This window comes from Melozone crissalis, unplaced genomic scaffold, assembly GCF_028551555.1.
Source record: "Melozone crissalis strain CALT ecotype California unplaced genomic scaffold, PUWL_Pcris_2 ptg000086l_1, whole genome shotgun sequence".
Lineage (NCBI taxonomy): Eukaryota > Metazoa > Chordata > Aves > Passeriformes > Passerellidae > Melozone > Melozone crissalis.
The window spans coordinates 110,494-130,524 of record NW_026535863.1 but is presented as its reverse complement, the minus strand read 5'-3'; the positions used below and the strand labels follow the sequence as shown (position 1 = coordinate 130,524).

General features: G+C 61.3%; 1 protein-coding gene across 2 annotated transcripts in view; it reads left to right on the top strand.

Moving 5' to 3' along the window:
- CELSR2 (cadherin EGF LAG seven-pass G-type receptor 2) overlaps positions 1-20,031 on the top strand; it is a 31,044-nt gene that overhangs the window by 5,747 nt on the left and 5,266 nt on the right. For both annotated transcript variants that reach the window (XM_054290817.1, XM_054290816.1), the window contains exons 2-27: positions 215-862; positions 1,428-1,650; positions 2,208-2,323; positions 2,730-2,818; positions 3,464-3,621; positions 4,064-4,227; positions 5,124-5,249; positions 5,691-5,857; positions 6,492-6,677; positions 6,790-6,903; positions 8,173-8,347; positions 9,012-9,153; positions 9,583-9,703; positions 9,915-10,098; positions 10,874-10,975; positions 11,719-11,813; positions 11,891-12,100; positions 12,739-12,922; positions 13,922-14,065; positions 14,614-14,842; positions 15,237-15,422; positions 16,530-16,656; positions 17,662-17,862; positions 18,374-18,548; positions 19,572-19,684; positions 19,756-19,832. In XM_054290817.1, the coding sequence (XP_054146792.1) occupies positions 215-862; positions 1,428-1,650; positions 2,208-2,323; positions 2,730-2,818; positions 3,464-3,621; positions 4,064-4,227; positions 5,124-5,249; positions 5,691-5,857; positions 6,492-6,677; positions 6,790-6,903; positions 8,173-8,347; positions 9,012-9,153; positions 9,583-9,703; positions 9,915-10,098; positions 10,874-10,975; positions 11,719-11,813; positions 11,891-12,100; positions 12,739-12,922; positions 13,922-14,065; positions 14,614-14,842; positions 15,237-15,422; positions 16,530-16,656; positions 17,662-17,862; positions 18,374-18,548; positions 19,572-19,684; positions 19,756-19,832 (4,456 nt within the window). The remainder of the gene's footprint in view (positions 1-214; positions 863-1,427; positions 1,651-2,207; positions 2,324-2,729; positions 2,819-3,463; positions 3,622-4,063; positions 4,228-5,123; positions 5,250-5,690; positions 5,858-6,491; positions 6,678-6,789; positions 6,904-8,172; positions 8,348-9,011; positions 9,154-9,582; positions 9,704-9,914; positions 10,099-10,873; positions 10,976-11,718; positions 11,814-11,890; positions 12,101-12,738; positions 12,923-13,921; positions 14,066-14,613; positions 14,843-15,236; positions 15,423-16,529; positions 16,657-17,661; positions 17,863-18,373; positions 18,549-19,571; positions 19,685-19,755; positions 19,833-20,031) is intronic.

The following is a 20,031-nucleotide window of genomic DNA, read 5'->3' as shown; positions in this document are numbered from 1 at the left end:
CATGGCCAGTGCTGTGCCCATTCTATGGTGGCCAAGCAGGTCAAGCCCCCTTAGCACCATCTCCGTCCAACAGCAGCTGATTTGGTTGGTTGCCCCATATCTAGCACGATTGCCAGTGTTGTCCATTGTCCAGAGCACATATCTCGCGCCATCCTTTCCCAGAGTTGTCCATTGCTGTCACTGACTCCCTCCTGTGTCCCCCCTTTGTCTCCAGATGGCGTTTACAGTGCAACGGCGCAGTGCACGCTGCGGGTGACGGTGATCACAGATGAGATGCTCAGCAACAGCATCACCCTGCGTTTGGCCGACATGTCCCAGGAGCGCTTCTTGTCCCCCCTACTCAGCCGCTTCCTCGAGGGAGTGGCCGCTGTCCTGGGCACCCCCCGCCACCGCGTCATCCTCTTCAACATCCAGGCGGACACAGACGTGGGGCCGGCGCGGATCCTCAATGTCAGCCTCTCGGCGCTGCTGCCGGCGGCGGTGCCGGGCGCATCGCGGTTCTTCTCGTCGGAGGAGCTGCAGGAGCGGCTGTACCTGAACCGATCGCTCCTGGCAGCTACCACGGCCCAGCGAGTTCTGCCCTTTGATGACAACGTGTGTCTGCGCGAGCCCTGCGAGAACTACATGCGCTGCGTGTCTGTCCTGCAGTTCGACAGCTCCGCGCCCTTCCTCGCCTCCGACACCATCCTTTTTCGCCCCATCCACCCCGTCACGGGCCTGCGCTGCCGCTGCCCACCTGGCTTCACCGGCGACTACTGCGAGACCGAGATCGACCTCTGCTACTCCAGCCCCTGCGGCAACAACGGGCGGTGCCGGAGCCGTGAGGGTGGATACACTTGCGAGTGCCACGAAGACTTCACTGGTTAGAGTCACTGGGCAGCCCTTCCTCGTGGTGTCCATCCTCATATTTCCTCATCCGGCCCCTCTTCAGCCCTCCCTCCCTCCTTCCCTCCCTCTGCCGGTAGACTGGTGGCACTGGGGCCATACCCCCTGCGCCCACACTGGGGCTCCAGCCCCCACGGGACTCCTGGTGGGGGGTGCCAGCCAGGTGGCGGAGGGCATGTGAGAGGAGGGGGTGTCTTTGGGTTTCCATGGTAATGGGAGCTGGTTGCCATGGTAATAGAGCTGGGGATAAAGATACTGGGGGGCAGGGAGGGAGAGGGGATCTCCACCCTCCTACTTAGGGTTCTTGGTGTCACATTGGGGAGCCCTGTGAGTGCCTGGGAGGAGAACTCGGGGGTTACTGGGGGGTGGCGAGGAGAGAGGACCCCCGCTCCCCATTTTTGGGATGCTGGTGCCATTGGGGTATCACACAGGGGAGCCCTGCAAGCTGAGCACCTGAGGGGGGCCACTCTGGGTTTAATAGGGAGGTGTGGCGGGAAGATGGGACTCCTTACCCCAGTTTTGGGGTTCTGGATGTCACACAGGGGAGCACTGTGAGCTGAGTGCCCGAGGGGGCCGCTGCACCCCAGGGGTCTGCCAGAATGGGGGCACCTGCCTGAACCTGCTGGTGGGGGGATTCCGGTGTCAGTGCCCCCCCGGGCACTATGAGAAGCCCTTCTGCGCCATGAGCACCCGCAGCTTCCCCCCGCACTCCTTCCTCACCTTTCGTGGCCTCCGCCAGCGCTTCCACTTCACCCTGGGCCTCACGTGAGCCTGGGGGAATCTGGGGAGGTGGGGGGTGATGTGTGCCCCTATGGGTGTCACATGGAGTGTGGGGTAGATGGTGATGTTTGTCCTGTTGGCATGAGATGAGGTGATGGTGTGTGAGGTGATGGGTGTCTTGTGGACACTGCATGGGTGCCCTCATTGGCATAATTTGGGATGTGGGATGGTGGGTGTCACAAGGGCATCAGATGGGGTGGGGATACCTCATTGGCATCATGTGGGATGGGTGGTGATCAGTACCCCATGTGCATCATATGGGCTGTGGGGTGATTGTGTGTGGGGTGATGGGCACCCTGAGGGTACAGGGTAGGAGCGAAGGGTGTGGGTGACCCCTTGGCATGGAGGGCAGTGGGGTGGGGGACACCTTGTGAGGGCAGGGGCTGATGCATATGAGCATCTCACAGTGGATACAAGGTCATGGAGTAGGGCATGAGGGGTGTGCCTTGGGGCATGGCAGGGTCAGGGGGTGTTGGGGAGTGCCAGGGAGGCACGTGGGATTGCAGGGTATTGGGGCCTGGCACTGCCCTTGTGTCCCCCAGGTTTGCCACGCAGGAGCGGGATGGGCTCTTGCTGTATAATGGGCGCTTCAACGAGCGGCATGACTTCGTGGCCCTGGAGATTGTGGACGAGCAGCTGCAGCTCACCTTCTCAGCAGGTACGTGCTGCCCCTGGCACGCCCTGGCCCTGTACCCTGACACCCTTGTGGGCTCTGTATCCTTCACTGGATCCCTCACTTCATCCCAGAGATCCCATCTTGGCACTGCCTGGCACTGCATCCTGGGCATCATATTCCTGGCACTGCATCTCTCATTGCATTCCTCACTGCATTCCTCACTGCATCCCTGGCCTGCCATTCTTGGTGCTGCCCAACGCTGCATCCCCAGCATCCCATGCCTGACACTGCCTCCCTGGCACTACATCCTGGACATTCCCTTGCTAGCTGCAACCCCTGCATCATGTCCCCAACACTGCATCCCTGGCACTGCATCCTAGACATCCCATTCCTGGCACCACCACCCCTCCTTGCCTCTGGCTGTATTGCCCTGACGCTGTGCCCACAGGTGAGACCACCACCACGGTGTCACCCTTTGTGCCAGGAGGAATCAGTGATGGGCAGTGGCACCGGGTGCAGCTGCACTACTACAACAAGGTGGGGGAATGGGGGTCTTGGGGGGCGCAATGTGGGGGGAGTGTTTGGGGCAGACAGAGGAAAGGAAGATGGAGGGGAAGGGTGGGGGAATGCAGAGATGGGGTGGGTCAGGTAGGGAAATTGCGGCACCTAAAGGACCCCTAAGGGATGTGCCCACCCATGGGGGTCCCAAGGGGTGGAGATGGGAGACGGAGGAAGAGAAAGGAGTGGAGGGCAAGGGGGTGTTGGAGGGATGAGAATAGAGAGGAAATTTGGGGAACTCCAAGGGACTGCCAAGAGATGCCCCCATCCATGAGGATCCCAAGGACCCTCACCCACTTCCTCACCCACTGGTCCCCTGGGGAATCCCATGTACTTTCCTCACCTGTAGGGACCCCTGAGGAATTGGAATGGGGGGATGGAGGAAGAGGAAGTCAAAGGGATGGAGGCTTGGGGGGGATGAAGGGGACCATTGAGGGGTTTAAGGGGGGCTGAAGGGATGGAGGGGAGTGTTGGGGGATCTGAAGGGTGGGGGACTTGTGGGCTGGAGGGACATGGGAGCGCCGTAAGGGTTGAGGGGTCAGAGGGCAGTGGGAGGATGAGGAGCAGGACAGAGGCTACAGGATGGGGGTCCTGGGCCCCCCTGCCTAATATGGAGCCCCCCAGCCGGTTGTGGGGCGCTCGGGGGTCCCACAGGGCCCCTCAGAGCAGAAGGTGGCTGTGGTGACTGTGGACGACTGCGACACAGCCATGGCCCTGCGCTTCGGGCCCCGCCTCAGCAACTACTCCTGCGCTGCCCAGGGCACCCAGACTGGCAGCAAGAAGTGAGAGGGGCATGGGGATCCCATGGGTGGGGTCCCTTGGGGTACCCATAGAGGGGTCCCTTGTAGGTGAACGGTCCCTAACAGTGGGGTACCTTTGAAGTCTTCACTGGTGAAAGGTCCCTTGGGGGTTAGAGATCCCTGTGGATGGGGGAGTCACTGGAGGTCCCCATGGGTTTGGGGGGTTCTCTTGGGGTCCCATGGCACTGGGGGGAAGTGGGGATTCCCTTGGGAGTCTGTTGAGTTCCCCATAGGGGAACACCCTTTGGGTGGTCCCTCAGGTCCCCATAGGTTTTGGGGTGAGTGAGTGTTCTTTGGGGTCCCCTTGTGACTCCCATGGGATGGGGGGTGGCTGGGTGTCCCTTGAGGTTCCATCAGGGTCCCCATGGGTTGTGGGGTCCCTCGGGGGTTTCTTGAGTCCCTGAGGTGATGGTGTGCTCTGCAGGTCGCTGGACCTGACGGGGCCACTGCTGCTGGGGGGGGTCCCAACACTGCCCGAGAGTTTCCCAATCCGCAGCCGGCACTTTGTGGGGTGTATGCGGCACCTCCACATTGACCAGCGCCCCGTGGACATGGCAGCCTTCATTGCCAACAACGGCACCCTGCCCGGTGGGCTCCGGGATCGGGACACTGGCCAGGGGCTGGGAGGGGCTGTGCTGCTTCCAGCAGGGCCAGATGGGGTGGGGGGTTAAGGGGTAGCTGATAAGTGTGGCTGTGTCCCCTGAATGATGGGAGGGGGTTCCAGGGCTGGAGGGATGGATGAGGGTCCAGGGGTGTGGGGGATGCTGTGCTCCCTGGGTGTGGAATGGGAGTTTAGGGAGTGCAGGTGTGGGTTGAGGGGTACCAGGACCTTGGTGCTGTGCCCCCCTGGGTGTGGGGAGGAGGTACCAGAGCATTGGGGCTGGATGGGGGTCCAAGGACCAGAGCTGTGGGGAGGGAGTGAAGGGGATGTCAGCCCCACGGGGCTGAAGAGAGGTCCAGGGAACGGGCTGGGGCTCCCCAGGGTGTGGGATGGGAAGTCAGGGGGTGCAGGTTTGAGTTCAGGGTTGCCAGGGCCACAGGGTGGGGGGTATAGAGTAGGAGTTGTTGGGGCTTGAGGGTTGGCTGTGAGCCCAGGTCTGGGCAGTACTTGGGCATCTCTGTGTCCCATGGGTGTAGGGAGGGGGTGCCAGGCTCATGGGGCTGGATGGGGGTCCAGGGACACAGTGGTAGAGCATTCTGTGTCTCCTGGTTTTGGGGTGGGGGGTGAGTGGCTGCCAAGGCCATCGAGCTGGAGTAGGTGGCATAGACAAGGCTGTGTCTCCTGGGGGTGGGGTGAGGAGGTGCCAGGACTGGGGAGCTGGATGGGGCTGTATCCCCTTAGGGGTTGGGGATGTGGGGTGAGGGCTCAGGGGGTACTAGGACCATGGGGTTGAATGAGGGTTCAAGGATGTGGGGATGTCTGTGCCCCATGGGACTGGGGGTTCCAAGTCAAGTGTGAATGTCACCCCCGTGCCCCCTCACAGGTTGCCCTCCCAAGAAGACCCTGTGTGACACCAACACATGCCACAACGGTGGCACCTGCGTGCATGAATGGGGGGGATTCAGCTGCCGCTGCCCACTGGGCTTTGGGGGAAAAACCTGCCAGGAGGGTACTGGGGGGCCTGGGGGGACATTGTGGTGGGGTTGTGTGGCATCCATAGGCTTGTTTTGGGGCCATGGGGGGCATGGGGAGGGTCTCTGGGTGGGTGTGAGGGGTGTGGGAAGGGGGTGAGGGGCATCCCTGCTTGTTTTGGGTTCATCAGGGGGTATGGGGGATCTGTGGGTGGGTGCAGGAGATGTGTGGGAGGGTGTGTTGGCATCTGGGGGATGTGCATGGGGTCCCCAGGTGGGTGCTGGGGATCTGAGATTGGGTATGTGAGAGGCCACATGGGGTTGTGGGGGGTCCTGGGTGGGGTGCGGGGAGTCCATGGGTGGGTGTGGGTGGCCTGTGTGGGGGGTGCACGGCCGTGTCATGGCACGGGCGTCCCTGGGGTGGGCTTGTGGGGGGTCATGGAGTTGCCTGCCCCCTGTCCCACGTGCATGCCCCGCAGAAATGGTGGGCCCGCAGCGGTTCCTGGGCAGCAGCCGCGTGGCGTGGACCGGGCTGGCGCTGCCCCTCTCCCTGCCCTGGCCAGTCCGCATCATGTTCCGCACCCGGCACCCCCGCGGGGTTCTGCTGCGGGCGGGGGCCGGAGCGCGCCTGAGCCTCATCCTGCAGGTGGGCACGGGGGAGGCATGGGGAGGGCACGGGGAGGCGAATAGGGGAGTTTTCCTGAGGAAGGGGCCGGGGAGGAGAGGTGGTTGCCATGGGGGTGTTATTGATTTGAGTGGGGATCATTGCCACAGGAGGAATTGGTTTTGGTGTCATTGGCATGGGGGAGGTCATAGCTATGGAGGGAGGTCATTGCCCTGGCAGGGTATTGACTTGAGCAGGAGTATAGAGGGGTTGGCACTGGGGCAGTGTCAGGGGTTATTGCTCTGAGGATGGGGGTGTTATTGGCATTTGGGAGTTGTTGGCACAGGGTTTATTACCCTGGGGAGGTCATTGCCCCGGGGGGGTCATTTGAATAGGAGGTATTGCTGGGGGGTTATATATGGCCACGGGGAGGTGGTGGCATGGGGAGTTGGAACAGGGGAGTTACCCTGTGCCAGGGGAGCATTGCCCTGGGAGGGTCTGTTGGCATTGGCAGTATTGCTGGGGGTGGGGGGGAACAGTGCAAGGGGGTGCCACTCCTTGAGGGGGCATTACCTGAGGGGTTGTCTAACTGTCCCAGGGGAAATTGTATTTCCCGGTGGGCAATGCCTGGTGCCCATCAGGTTTTTGGGGTCCTTGACATGTCTACCCCTCACAGCTGAGCGAGGGACAGGTGGAGGCTGGTGCCTGGCAAGGGGGGTCCCGTTTGGCCACCCTGCGTCTGCCCCAGGCCAAAGTCAATGACGGTGCCTGGCACCACGTGGAGCTGGAGCTGCGGGGGGGCCCTGGCCACAACCCTTCTGCCACCCTCCTCCTTCTCACCCTCGACTATGGCCGCCACCAGGTATGGGGAGACTGAGGCACAGGGGGGACATCCACTCTGATGATCCCCGCGTGCCACCGTGGCACCCCCTGTGGCCCCCCAAGGCACCCACGGGGGTCCCTGTGCCCCCCAGGCGGTGGGCGATGTCCCTGGAGAGCTGCAGGGATTGCGGCTGCGCACGCTGAGCCTCGGGGGGCTGCTGGGGGACAGCGGCACCGTGGAGGAGGGGTTCCAGGGGTGTCTGCAGGTATGGAGGTGCGGGCACCGAGGCTGTGGGGAGCATGGGGTGGAGGGTGTAGGGGAAGGGGGGTGGGCTTGGGGATGTGGAAGAGGAGATAAGGACATGGTTACAATAGGAGGGCGGCACAGGGATATGAACACAGGGACACAGCATAGGGCTTGAGGGAATGGGCACAGGGATGTGGGCACAGATACTGGTGATGTGGCACAGGATGAGGACAGGGCACAATGAAGCAGGGCCTTACCTTGGGGATGGGGACAAGGGTATGATGAAGAGGGGCACAGGGACATGGGTACAGTGCTTGGAGACCTGGCACCAGCTTGGGGACATGGGATTTGGGAACATGACACAGAGAAGTGGGGGCATGGCAGGATAGTGGGGGGCACAGGGATGTGCACAAGGACAGGGGGACATGGGCAGGATGGAGAAGGGCACAGGGATGTGGGTACAGGGAGATGACACAGGACAAGGAAACATCGACTGTGTGGGCAGGACATTGGGGATGCACTGTATAGTGACATGGGCCTGGGCAGGATGGGGACATGGCTGTGGGGACTCGGGTGTGACTGGGGAGGTCATGGGTTGTACAGCGGGTTCCGGCTGGTGCTGGGGCCACTGAAGCACCCAGAGGTGACGTGACTGGAGAGGGGGGCTGGAATGACATAGTGGGTCCTGGTGTGGGGTTCAGGGTGTCACGTGTTGTGGGGACAGACTGAACAGGGTGACACAAAAGGTCCTGGGTGGTAGCAAGGGACATTGAGAGTGGGCATGGCACTGGGGCAGGGGGGTTCATGGTGGCTGGGGCATCACTGGGGTCACTGTCAGGTGACCCCACACAAGGAAGTTGGATCGGGGTGAAGGGGTGTCCCAGGTCACTGAGAGGTCACTGCAGGTAACACGAGGGTGTCACCAGGTGCTGCTGAGGTACCTGACAGGCGATGTGACGCAGGGGCTTCAGGGTGGCACAGTGGATCCAGTGTCATGGTGGGGGAAACTGAGGAGAGGGTGACACTGCAGGGTCGTCCAGGTTGTCCTGGGGTGTCCTGTGTTGTGGCAGGGGACACTGAGGTAGGGATGGCAGTGGGGCAGGGGATTTTAGGGTGACACAGTGGGTCCTGTGTGGTGGTGAGATCACACTGATGGTGACACTGTGTAGGGAATTCTCGTGGTGTCTCTGGGGAATGGTGAGGGAAACTGAGGCATGGAGTGGAGTGTGTTGGGGGGTCCAGGGTGGCTCAGGGGTCTTAGTGAAGACATTGATGAGTGACCCTGCAGGGCCTGCGTGTTGGGGACCCTGTGGTGACTGCGGATGCCCTGAGCCTGGCACAGGTGGCGCAGGTGAATGTGGAGGGGGGCTGTGCCCTGCCCGATCCCTGCGACTCGGGGCCCTGCCCCCCCCACAGCTACTGCAGTGACGACTGGGACAGTTTCTCATGCCGCTGCCACCCGGGTGAGCAGGGATCCCCCAGACCCCTGAAAGCCCTTCAACACACCCCAGACTTCCCCCAGTGGCCCTGGAACTAACACCCATGTAACAACCCCTCTGCCACCCCAGTGAATGGGGACACCCTGAGACCTCTGAGACTCCCCCAGCAGCCTCCCAACACTCCCCAACACTCTCCTGGCACAGACTGACACCACCAGATGCTGTCACCCCTGCGACACTCCTCATTTCTACACCTTTGAATGGAGACATCCTGACATCCCCTGACACCCCGTGGGACACTGACACCACTGAGACACCCCTGTGACACCACCTACTGCTACCCTGGTGACCAGAGACCCCCTGGAATCTCCGACAAGTCCCAACACCCCCTGAGACACTGTCACCCCTCTGACACCCCCCACTGCCACCCGCATGAGTGGAAACCCCCCAGCACCTCCTGACAGCCCTGAGACACTGCCATCCCCAACCCTGCCACGCTGTGACATATTGCCCCAACAACACCACCCTTTCTGGGCACCCCCCCTCCACCCCTGTCCCCAAGGCACTGCCACCCTCCCTTGTCGCTGCCACTCCTTATCACTGTCACCCCTGGGCAGTGCCCCTCACCTTCATCCCTGTCCCCTGTCAGTGTCTCCCGTTGTTGTCTCCAATCCTGTCCTGTGCCCAGGGTACTTTGGTGACAGCTGTGTCAGTGCCTGTGCCCTGGACCCCTGCGAGCCTCCGGGCACCTGTACTCGCCATCCAGGCACGGCCCCCGGCTATGCCTGTCACTGTCCCCCGGGCACCTTTGGGGCCCTCTGCCAGCACCGGTTGGTGACACTGTGGGGCACACGCGTGTTCTGGGGGGGCGTGGGGCGCCCGGGGGAGCGGGGGCACAGCGAGGGACATCGAGGAGGGCAGTGCGTGGGGTGAGAGGAGTGTGGGCATATGGGGCAGGGTGGGTGTGACACCCCCTACTGCAAAGGGCATAGTGCATGTGCGAGAGCTGTGGTGGGTGTGCAAAAGGCAGGGGGAGCATGGAAAGGGCACAATGGCTGTGTGAGAGCTGTGGTGAGTATGCAGGGGCCACTGTGGATGAAAAGTGGTACTGTGGGTGTAGAAGTGGCACAGTAGGGGTGCAAGGGGCACTGTGGGGGTACAGGTGGCACTGTGAGGGTACAAGTGGCCATGTGAGTTTACAAGTGGCATTATGGGACTACTCTGGCATGGTGCTCGAGTGCCAGCTCCATTGTCCCCAGGGAGGCGCAGCCATGCCCACGGGGGTGGTGGGGACACCCCACGTGCGGCCCCTGCAACTGTGACGTCACCCATGGCTTTGACCCAGACTGCAACAAGACCACGGGCGAGTGTCGCTGCAAGGTGGGACCTGCGAGCCCTTGTCACCTCCCCTGCCAATCCCTGCCATCCTCCTGTCACCTCTCTGTTTCTCCCTGCCACCCCACTGTCACCCTGTCACCTCCCTGTCACGCCCTCCCATGCGCCTGACAATCTCCCGGTCACCTCTCTGTCACCCCCTGTCAGCCCCCTGTCACCCCATGCCCATGCCTGCAGTGACCCTGTGTCCCTCCAGGACAACCACTACCGCCCACCAGGAGGTGGCACGTGCCACCCCTGTGAGTGTTACCCCACTGGGTCACTGTCGCGCCGCTGCGATGCCAACACTGGACAGTGCCCCTGCAAAGCTGGTGTCATCGGCCGTCACTGTGACCGCTGTGACAATCCCTTTGCTGAGGTGACAGCCAGCGGCTGCGAAGGTAGGAGACTGTCAGCTTGTGTCACCCTGTGTCACCCTGAGTGCCCACTGTCACCCTGCTGTAACCTTCCATTACTCTCTGTGACCTTGTGTCACCTTGTGTCATCCTGTGTCACTGAGTGCCAGTGACCAGGTATTACTGTCTCTCTGCTGTCATCCTACTGACCCCATTGTCACCTTGTGTCACCCCACTGTTACTCTCTGTCACACTGGTGTCACCCTGCTCTCATCCTGTGTCACCCTACACCACCCTGTGCCATCCTGATGTTCACCTGTTCTGCCACAGCTGTCATCCTGGGTGCCAGCGAGTGCCATTGTCACCCTGTATCGCCCTGTGTCACCCTACTCTGCCCTGTTGCAACCCTGTGTCACCCTGTGTTACTCCAAATGCCAGTGACTGGGTGCAACTGTCACCCTTCTGTCACCCTGTGCTACCCTGCATCACTGCCTCGTTGCTTTGTGTCACCTGCTATCACCCTGGCTGCTGGCAACTGAGTTCCACCAACACCTTGGTTGTTGGTGTAATCCCGTTGACACCTTGTGTTGCCCCACTGTCACCCTGTGTCACACTGCTGTCACATTGCTACCACCCTGTGCCACTATGTCACCCTACTTTTATCCTGTGTTATCCTTTTGTCATCCTGCTCTGCCACTGCTGTCACCATGCTGTTAGCCTGTGTCACGCTGTGTTCCACTGGGTTCCAGTGACCAGGTGCCACTGCTGCCCTGCTGTCACCCTGTGTCCCCCATTTTGATGCCCTGTTGTGTCTTTGCAGTGAACTACGACAGCTGTCCCCGGGCCATCGAGGCCAGCATCTGGTGGCCCCGCACTCGGTTTGGGCTGCCAGCTGCAGCCCCGTGCCCCAAGGGCTCTGTCGGTACGTGGGGACATGGGGACAGGATGGGGGTGGCACTGGGCACACTGACAGAAAGGGGCTGGGGGTGACATGGTGGTGACATCACTGCGATGGGGCTTAGAGGGGTGGCATTGCTTGGGTGGTACAGGGAGGTGACACTGTGATTGCACTGCTGAGACATGGTGGGGAGAGAGGACACCATGGTGTCACTTCAGGGTGGTTATATGGTGGTGGCACTGCTATGGGATGTTGACACCAGTGGGACAAGGCTGGGGTATGTCATGGTGGCAGCACCAGTTGGATGGAGCTGGGGGGGGGTGGTGCCGTGAGGCATCACTGGGACAGGGCAGGGGGGTGAGACTGTAGTGGTGTTACTGGGTTGGTACCGGGAGGTGACACTGGGGTGGCATTGCTAGAATGAGTTAGGGGTGGTGACACCTTGGTGGTACAACCAAGATGGAGTAGGGGTGACCTAAGTGTGGACTTGCTGAGATGAGGCTGTGGTGTCACTGCAAAGAGTGTGACACTGGTGGCATCAGGACTGGTGACTGTCATGGTGGTGTCACTGGGGGGTGGCACAGGAGTGTGACACTGTGGTGGCACAGCTGGAACAGGGCATGGCACCACTGGGACAAGGCTGGGGGCACCACTCTGGCATCACTGCAGGGTGGAGTAGGAGTGTGACACTGTCAGCACTGCTAGCGTGCTGTGAGGTGAGGCTGCCCCATTGTCCCCATGGTGCACTCAGTGTCCCCCTCCCACAGGCACAGCACTGCGCCACTGTGACGAGCACAAGGGCTGGCTGGCTCCCAACCTCTTCAACTGCAGCGCGCTGGCCTTTGCTGCCCTTCGCCCCTGGGTGAGCTGGGGAATACCAGCAGCAGCCGTGTGACAGTGCCGCTGGGGCTCCCCTGACTCTGTGTGTGTTCCCCCAAGGCGGAGCAGCTGGTGGGCAACGAGTCCCGGTGGGATGCAGGGCAGTCCCGGCGCGTGGCGCTGGCACTGCGCGAAGCGACGCGTGAGGCCCGCGGGTACTTCGGCAGTGACGTGCACCTGGCATACCGCCTGGCAGGGGCCCTGCTGCGCCACGAGAGCCGCCAGCGCGGCTTCCGCCTCGCTGCCACCCAGGACGTGCACTTCACTGAGGTGAGCCTGAGATCACAGGGATGAGGACGTGCCTGGAGGGAGAATGGGCAAAGTGGAAAAGAGGTTGGGATGATGAGCGCTCCCATGGTGGGGGATGTGGGTGCATGAGCCCAGACACCAGGGTGATGGGCAGCCTGTTGGGGAGGGATATTGGGGCAGGAGAGCAGAGACCCGGGTGACAGGATTGTGGAGGGAGGTTGAGGGAGAAGGAAGAGAGGTTGGAGTTACGGGGACCCCTTTGGGGAGGGCCGTATTTGGGCAGAAGGTCAAACACTGGGGTGATGAGCATCTGCAGGGGGAGGGGGGAGGTGTTGGTGCAGGAATCTGGGTGCCAGGGTGAATGGCACCCATTTGGGAAGGGTATTGATGAGGGATCCCATGCACCAGAGTGATGGGCATCCACCTAGAGAGGAATGTTGGTGTAGGAGGTTTGATACCAGGGTGGTGGGCAGTCCTGAGCAGCGGGTGTTGGTGTGGCTCAGGGTGCAGCCTCAGCTTTGTGGGGGTTCAGCACCCCCATTCCCCACTGCCAGGGCCAGGGTGCCCCTGCCATAGAGTCCTGCGGGGGAGGTTAGGGACCCCCTGCCCAGACCATAAAGTGGCAGCTCCCAGTGCCACTGCCTCTGCCTTGCCCCCAGAACCTGCTGCGGGTGGGCAGTGCGCTGCTGGACATGGGGAACAAGCGTCACTGGGAGCTGATCCAGCAGACGGAGGGTGGCACAGCCCAGCTGCTGCAGCATTTTGAGGAGTATGCACGAGCCCTGGCACGGAATATGCCCCAGACTTACCTCAGCCCCTTCACCATTGTCACCCCTAACATCGGTCAGTGGGGACATGTGTGGCCAGAGGGCTGTGGTGGGGGGTATCTGCCTGGAAACATAGGCATGCTGGGAACATGTGTCTGCCTGGGGACACACATGTGCCCTTGGTGTGGTGCTGGGCAAATGGGCATGGATATGCCTGGGGGATGTATGTGCTGGGGACAATGGACATGTGTGTGCTTGGGGACGTGTGTGTGCTCAGGGAATGTGTGTGTATTGGGGACATGGATGTGTGTCTGGGAACACAAACATGTATATACCTGGAGTATGTGTGCACAAGGACATGTGAGCTGGGAGCATGCATGCATGCCTGATGGGTTCCTGGGAACATGTGCTGAGGACACGGACATTTGTGTGGCTGCGGAGCGTGTCCTGGGGAACATGGGTATGCCTAGAGGCATGTGTGTGTCCCTGGGGACATGGGCTGTGGTCTGTGTGCCCTGGGGTCAGTGGGTGCTGAGTATAGAGGGTGCTGTATTCTGTCTGTTCCAGGGTTGGTGGGTACTGCAGTCAGTGGGTGCTGGGGTCCATGTGCCCAGGGACATGGGTGGGTTGGTGGCTGCTAGTGGGTGTCTGGATTCATTGCTCCAGGGCCGTTGGATGCCAGGGTCAGTGGATGCTGGGCTCAGTGGGTTCTGGAGTCTGTGTGCCACAGGATTGGTGGGTGGTGAAATCTATGGTCGTGGGGTCTGTGTGCCCCAGGATCCATGGCTCTGGGGTTCGTGGGTGCTGGCGTTGGTTTGTGCTGGGCTTGGTGTGCCCTGGGATTAGTGAATGCAGAGGATAGTGTGTCCTGGTGTCAGTGGGTGCCAAGGTCTGTGTTCCAAAGGTTGGTGGGTATCAGGATTGGTGGGTGCTGGTATTGGTGTGTACTGGGCCTGGTGCGCCCTGGGATCAGTGAATGCTGGGGTCGGTGTGCGCTGGGGTCGGTGGGTGCCGGGGTCTGTGTGCCTCAGGGTTGGTGGGGCCATGCTGGGCCGTGGGTGACGTGGTGCCACAGTGGTGTCAGTGGTGCGGCTGGACAAGAGCAGCTTTGCGGGTGCCCGCCTGCCACGGTATGAGGCGCTGCGGGGGGAGAAGCTCCCAGATCTGGAGACGACCGTCATCCTGCCTGACAACATCTTCCGGACCCCCAAGGACAGGCGTGAGTCTGGGGCATAGGGGGGACAGGGGGCAGGGTTGGGGACCCATTTGCATCCATGGGGCTGGCAGAGCTCGGGGGACCCCCCCATTTGGCCATGGGGACATGGCACAGCTGGGGACCCTGGCTGGGGGCTGGCAGGGATTGGGGAACCCCAGATACCCATGGGCTGGCAGGGTTAGGAATCCCAGTGCCACCATGGGGAGGGAGTCCAGTGTGGCCACAGGGCTGGCAGGTTTGGGACCCCAGGATGGTACTGGTATGGCTGGGGACCCTGGTAAGGATGCGAAGACCAGGGACCCCAGAGATCCTGGTGTGGCCATGGCGGGGGGCAGGGTTAGGGACACAAATGTGTCCATGGGACCTCATTGTGGTCATAGAGCTGACAGGGTTGGGGACCCTGGTGTGGACATGGGGACCCCTGGAGCTGGAAGTGTTGGGGGAACCTTGTTGTGATCATGGCATTGGCAGACCTGGGGACTCCAGGGTGGCCATAGGGACCCCAATGAGGTCTCAGAGCATCATGCTGCCCCCTGTCCATGGCCCCCCAGGCCCCTCAACCGGGCATGGGCAGGCACCACAGGGCACAGGTGGGCAGGAGGAGGAGGAGGAAGATGAAGCAGGCGAAGAGGAGAAAGTCGAAGAGGAGGAGGCAGGGATGACCCGGCACAAGCGCCACCCATCCCTGGGTGAGGGCCAGGCCATCGTCAGCGTCATCATCTACCGTACCCTGGCCGGTCTCCTGCCCCAGCACTTCGACGCCGACAAGCGCAGCCTCCGGTGCCACTGGGGATGGGGGCCTGGGAGGCTGGGGGTGGCACATGGGGTGTCAGGGCAAAACCAAGCTTCTAGGGGGCAAGGGAGATGGAGCCAGGGGTGTCCAGAGGGTTCCCAAGGGAGGAATGGTAAAGGGGACACATGGGGTACCCAAGGCTGGGAAGCACAGAGAGTGCCCGAGGATGGGGGGCAGAGGGTTGGGGAGGTGGCTCAAGGGATGCCCAAGAATGGTGCACATAGGGTGTCCAAAAAAGAGGGCGCAGGGGAGAAAGGAGTGCCCAAAAAAGAGGACAGGGTAGAAAGAGGTGCCCTGTCTGTGTGGTGCCAGTACACTCTGTGGCACCTAGGTGAGTTTTGGGGCACCCTGAGTGGTCTCCCTGACACCAGTGTCCCCCAGGGTGCCCAAGCGCCCCGTCATCAACACACCGGTGGTGAGCATCAGCGTGCACACGGCAGGTACAGATGGCGTGGGGGGCATGGGGACCCCCCAGGTGCTGGCCAAGCCCATCACCCTCCAGTTCCGGCTGTTGGAGACCCAGGAGCGCTCCAAGCCCATCTGCGTCTTCTGGAACCACTCTCTGTGGTGAGAGCGGGACAGGGGACACCCCAGGGGTGACAGGAACACCCTGGGGCCACTGAGACATCCCAGCAGAGAGGGACATGGGATTGGGGATGGGAACACCCTGGGGAAGATGGGTACACTCCAGAGGGACAAGGGATCTCCCCAGGGAGACAGGAGATCTGGGTGTAACAACACCCAGAGGAACAGGGAATATCCCAAGGAACACCCTGGAGGGATGGGGACATCTTGGGGGGACACAGACGTGCTGAGGTAACAGGGGACATGGCACACACCAGGGGAACAGGAAACACTGTGGGGGGAGAGGGGCCATGGAAATGGGGACACCCCAGGGAGATGGGGACACCTCAGAGGGGACAGCAGATGTGAAATGGGGACACCCTAAGGAGATGGGGACACTCTGTGGGTACAGGGAGCATGGGGAAGGGGACATCCCATGGAGACAGGGGACGTAATAACAGAGATAAGGACACCTTGAGGCGACAGGGGACATGGGAATAGGGGACAGGGAGTATGGGGACAGGGCAGGATGGATGCCCCAATAACCCTGTGGGTCATGGGTGAGTAACATGGGAACAGGACGTGAGGGGGTAGCTGTAACCCTGATGGGTGTCGGATAGGATGGGGGTGTGTTCCCAAATGGAGGGGTGTTCCCGGGTGAGTGTCCCCGGTGGGTGAGTGTCCCCAGGTGGTAGCGGTTGTCTCTGCTGGGTGGATGGATATCCCAGTGGGTGGGAGTATGTTGTCTGTGGATGTACCTGGTGGGTGTGAGTCCCTGTGGGAGGGTGACGCCAGCAGGTGTCCCCAGCACGTGTGTGCCTGGTGGATTTAAAGGGGTGGAGCTACACAGTGTGGGTGGGGTTTTGAGGGACACGGTTGAAGTGCTGTGAATGCTGGTGGGTGTCCAAGTGTGTGACGCCTTGGATGGATGTCCTGGGTCGGGTGCGTGTCCCTCGGTGGGGGTGGATGTTCCCGGTGGGTGTCCCTCGTGGGTGTCCCCAGTGGGTGAGTGGGTGTCCCTGGTGGGTGTCGCGGTGTGTGTGTATGTGTTTGTCTCGGTGGGTGTCCTGGCGAGTTTCGCGGCTCACGTCACTTTCTGGTGCTGCGCAGGGCGGGCAGTGTAGGCGGCTGGTCCGCACGAGGCTGCGAAGTCGCCTTCCGCAACCAGAGCCACGTCAGCTGCCAGTGCCACCATCTGACCAGCTTCGCCGTCCTCATGGACATCTCCCGCCGAGAGGTGGGGGCGTAGGGGGACACGGAGGGGTGCATGGGGGCACAGGGTGGCAGATGTGACGCGTGGGACGTGGAGGGACACAGTGACCCTGGGGGCATGGAATGACTCAGGGTGAGGGCCCTGGTGGGCACATGGGGGTGGATGGAGACACATGCAGAAATGGGCACAGGGTGTCAGGTGGTGCCACGCACAGGGCCGGGGCTTTACGGACAAGGGCGGGGATTTTGATAAAAGGGGAGGGACAGGGATAGGAGGGGCAGGGTCAGGGTGGAGGTGGGAGTGCTTATGGAGGTGGAATTGAGGGAAGTGTGGGGCTTAAGTGGGATGGCGCTAAATCCAAGGGGTACGGCTAAATCCAGTGGGTGGGGCTCCCTTGAGGCAGAACTAAGTGGGATGGGCCGGGCTATGTCAGATCTGGCAGAGGTGCCCCAGGTGCGGGTCCAGTCAGCGTGAGTGGGATTCCAGCGGGTGCAGCTGAGCAGGGTGGGCCGGTCGGTCTCCAAGGGGCAGAGCTGATGTGGGTGGGGTTACAAGAGGTGTGGTTGAGTGATGCAGGCGTGTTTTCAGGGACTGTGGCTGAGTAATGTGGGCAGGGTTTCCTGGGGCGGGGTTGAAAACTGTGGGTGGGACATAAGGAGGTGCGGTCAGTGTTGTGGGCGCGGCTTCAGGGGGCAGGGTCCGGTGCAGGTGGGGTTGAAAGGGGCAGAGCTGAGAGATGTGGGTGGAGTTTTGAGGGCTGGGGCTTAGTGGTACGGGAAAGGTTTAAAAGGGTGGAGCTACAAGATGTGGGTGGGGTTTTGAGGGGCATGGTTGAAGCGCTGTGATGGGGTTTCAAAGGGTGGGGTTACCAGGGGCGGGGCTGAATTATATGGGCAGGGCTTCCTATTGGGCTATGCATTGTGGGCAGGACTTCCCAGGCCCAGGGGCTGATTGCTTTGTATGACGGGGGTGTCTGGGGGTGCGTGCCACTGAGCACATGCCTGACATATGCCGATCCTGGTGCTGCAGAACGGGGAGGTGCTGCCGCTGGCAGCACTCACCTACGGCTCCCTGGGCGTGGGGCTGGCGGGGCTGGCGCTGGTGGTCCTGGCCCTGGGGACCCTGAGGCGGCTGCGCTCCAACCGCCACAGCATCCGCCGGCATGGCACAGCTGCACTGTTCCTTGCACAGCTTGTCTTCCTGCTTGGCATCAACCAGGCCGATGTCCCGGTGTGTGGGAAAAGGGGGCTGGGAAAGGAGGGAAGGAGTGGAGATCACTGGGAAGGGCTGGTTGGGTCAGGGGATCTGCTGCCTTTGAATTGTTTGGGTTGGTGGGGCTGAAATGGGTGGGGCTAAGGGGTGGGCACGGCCATGGTGGGCTGGGCCTAAGGGGTGGTGGCTAAAAGACATGAGGACTATAATTGGTGGGGTCTGTCAAAGGTGTAGTGATCTCAAGGGGTGGAGTCTGTATAAAGGGGTGGGGCTTGCAAAGCAGAGGGTCTGATAAACGGGGTGAGGCTCCCTAAGGGATACATCTTATCTCAAAGGGCTTGGCTGTCAAGGGGGTGGGGCCCATCAAAGAGGTGGGGCACTCAAGGTGGGAGGCCCATAAAAGGAATGGGACCTTCTAGAGGAGTGTGACCTCAACAGAGGGATGATGTCTCAAAGGGGGAGCTCGGGGGGATTGTGCATATGGTTGGATGGGTGGGGCTGTGGGCTGGCACTGACGGGGCGGGTGCAGCTGGCGTGCACGGTGGTGGCCATCCTGCTGCAGTTCCTGTACCTGAGCGCGGTAGGCTGGGCGCTGCTGGAGGCGCTGCACCTCTACCGGCGCCGTAGTGAACCCCGTCATGTCGACCGTGGTCCCATGCGCTTCTACCATGTACTGGGCTGGGGGCTGCCTGCCTTCATCACCGGTGAGCCCTGCTGTGAAACCCTGCTCTCATTCTCACGCCATGCCCTGGACCACCAGCTGCCCACCTCCACCTGAGTCAACAACTTTTGGTGGCTACACACCCCCTTCTAGCCTGTGGCCTGCCGCCTGAATCTCACTCCCGCAATCAATTTGATGCATGGCGGGGTCCTATTTCCATGTGTAACCCTACACCCAGAATATAGGCCCACCCCCAAATCCATCTTTACCAGCATAGCCACACCCCTGGATATAACCCTGCCTCCAGCAGGATAGTCATGCCCAGTCCAAAACAGCCCCCCTCCAAAAGTTTAGCTCCACCCTTAACCACCATAGCCCCACCCTGATACATAGGGTGCCTATGCCTGATACATAGGCAGAGTCATAGCTATGCCCTTGTCTATCAGACCCAGTCCCCAAGATCTTAGACAGGCCCCAGGGTCCATAATCCTACCCTCATTCATCATAGCTCTGCCTCCAAATTTCAGACACACCCCTGGGGTCATAGCCCCCTCCCAAAGAGTATAACCCTGGCGAACATTTTATCCTCACCACAAGAGTTTAGCCCCACCCTCATCCATCATATCTCCACCCCAAGAGCATCTTTCCCAACATCTTCAATATGCTCCCAGGGCCATAGCCTTTCTCCATCAGTCGTAGTCAGATACTCCCCCAGGATATTAGCCCTGCCCTCATCAGCATAACCCCACCTCCAGAGACTAGATCTGTACTGACTTCTTAGACAAGCCCCCTGTGCCATATCCCTGCTCTCACCAGCACTGCCCCATGTCCAAGAGCTTAGGCAAACCTCATTTACATAGCGCTGTCTCTACCCAGCATAGCCACAGCCCCAAGAGCAGCACCTTCTCACCAGCCCTGTGCCACCCATGAGCCATACCCTGCCACTCCACGAGCCCCATCCTGCCATAGCTTCACACTGTTTAGCCCTGCTCCTCCCACCTTAGCCCTGTTTCCTCTTATAGCCCCATCCACTGAATTGGCCCCACTCCTGATCTCTCCTTTGCAGGGCTGGCGGTGGGGCTGGACCCTGAGGGCTACGGGAACCCCGACTTCTGCTGGCTGGCCCTGCACGACAGCCTGGTGTGGAGCCTGGCTGGGCCCTGCGCTGCCGCCCTTGCTGTGCGTACAGGGCTGGGGGCTGGGGAGGGCATGGGACCCCCTGTCACCCTGCTCACTCCCTGCACCCCCAGGTCGGCATCTTCTTCCTGGTGCTGGCAGCCAGGGCCACCTGTGCCACCCCTCAGGGCTTCCAGAAAAAGGGCTCAGCGTGAGTCACCCAGGCGGGGTCACCTGCAGGGGACACAGTGGGGATGGGGTTGCCTAAGGGGGGCATGGGAGGTTGGGACACCCACAGAGGCTGCAGTGCACTGGGGGCTAGGGGGCACGCATAGGGAGCTGGCCTTTTGGGGTACCTGCAGAGGGCAGGGAGGCACAGGATGGACTGCAGCATCCATGGGGGGCAGGAG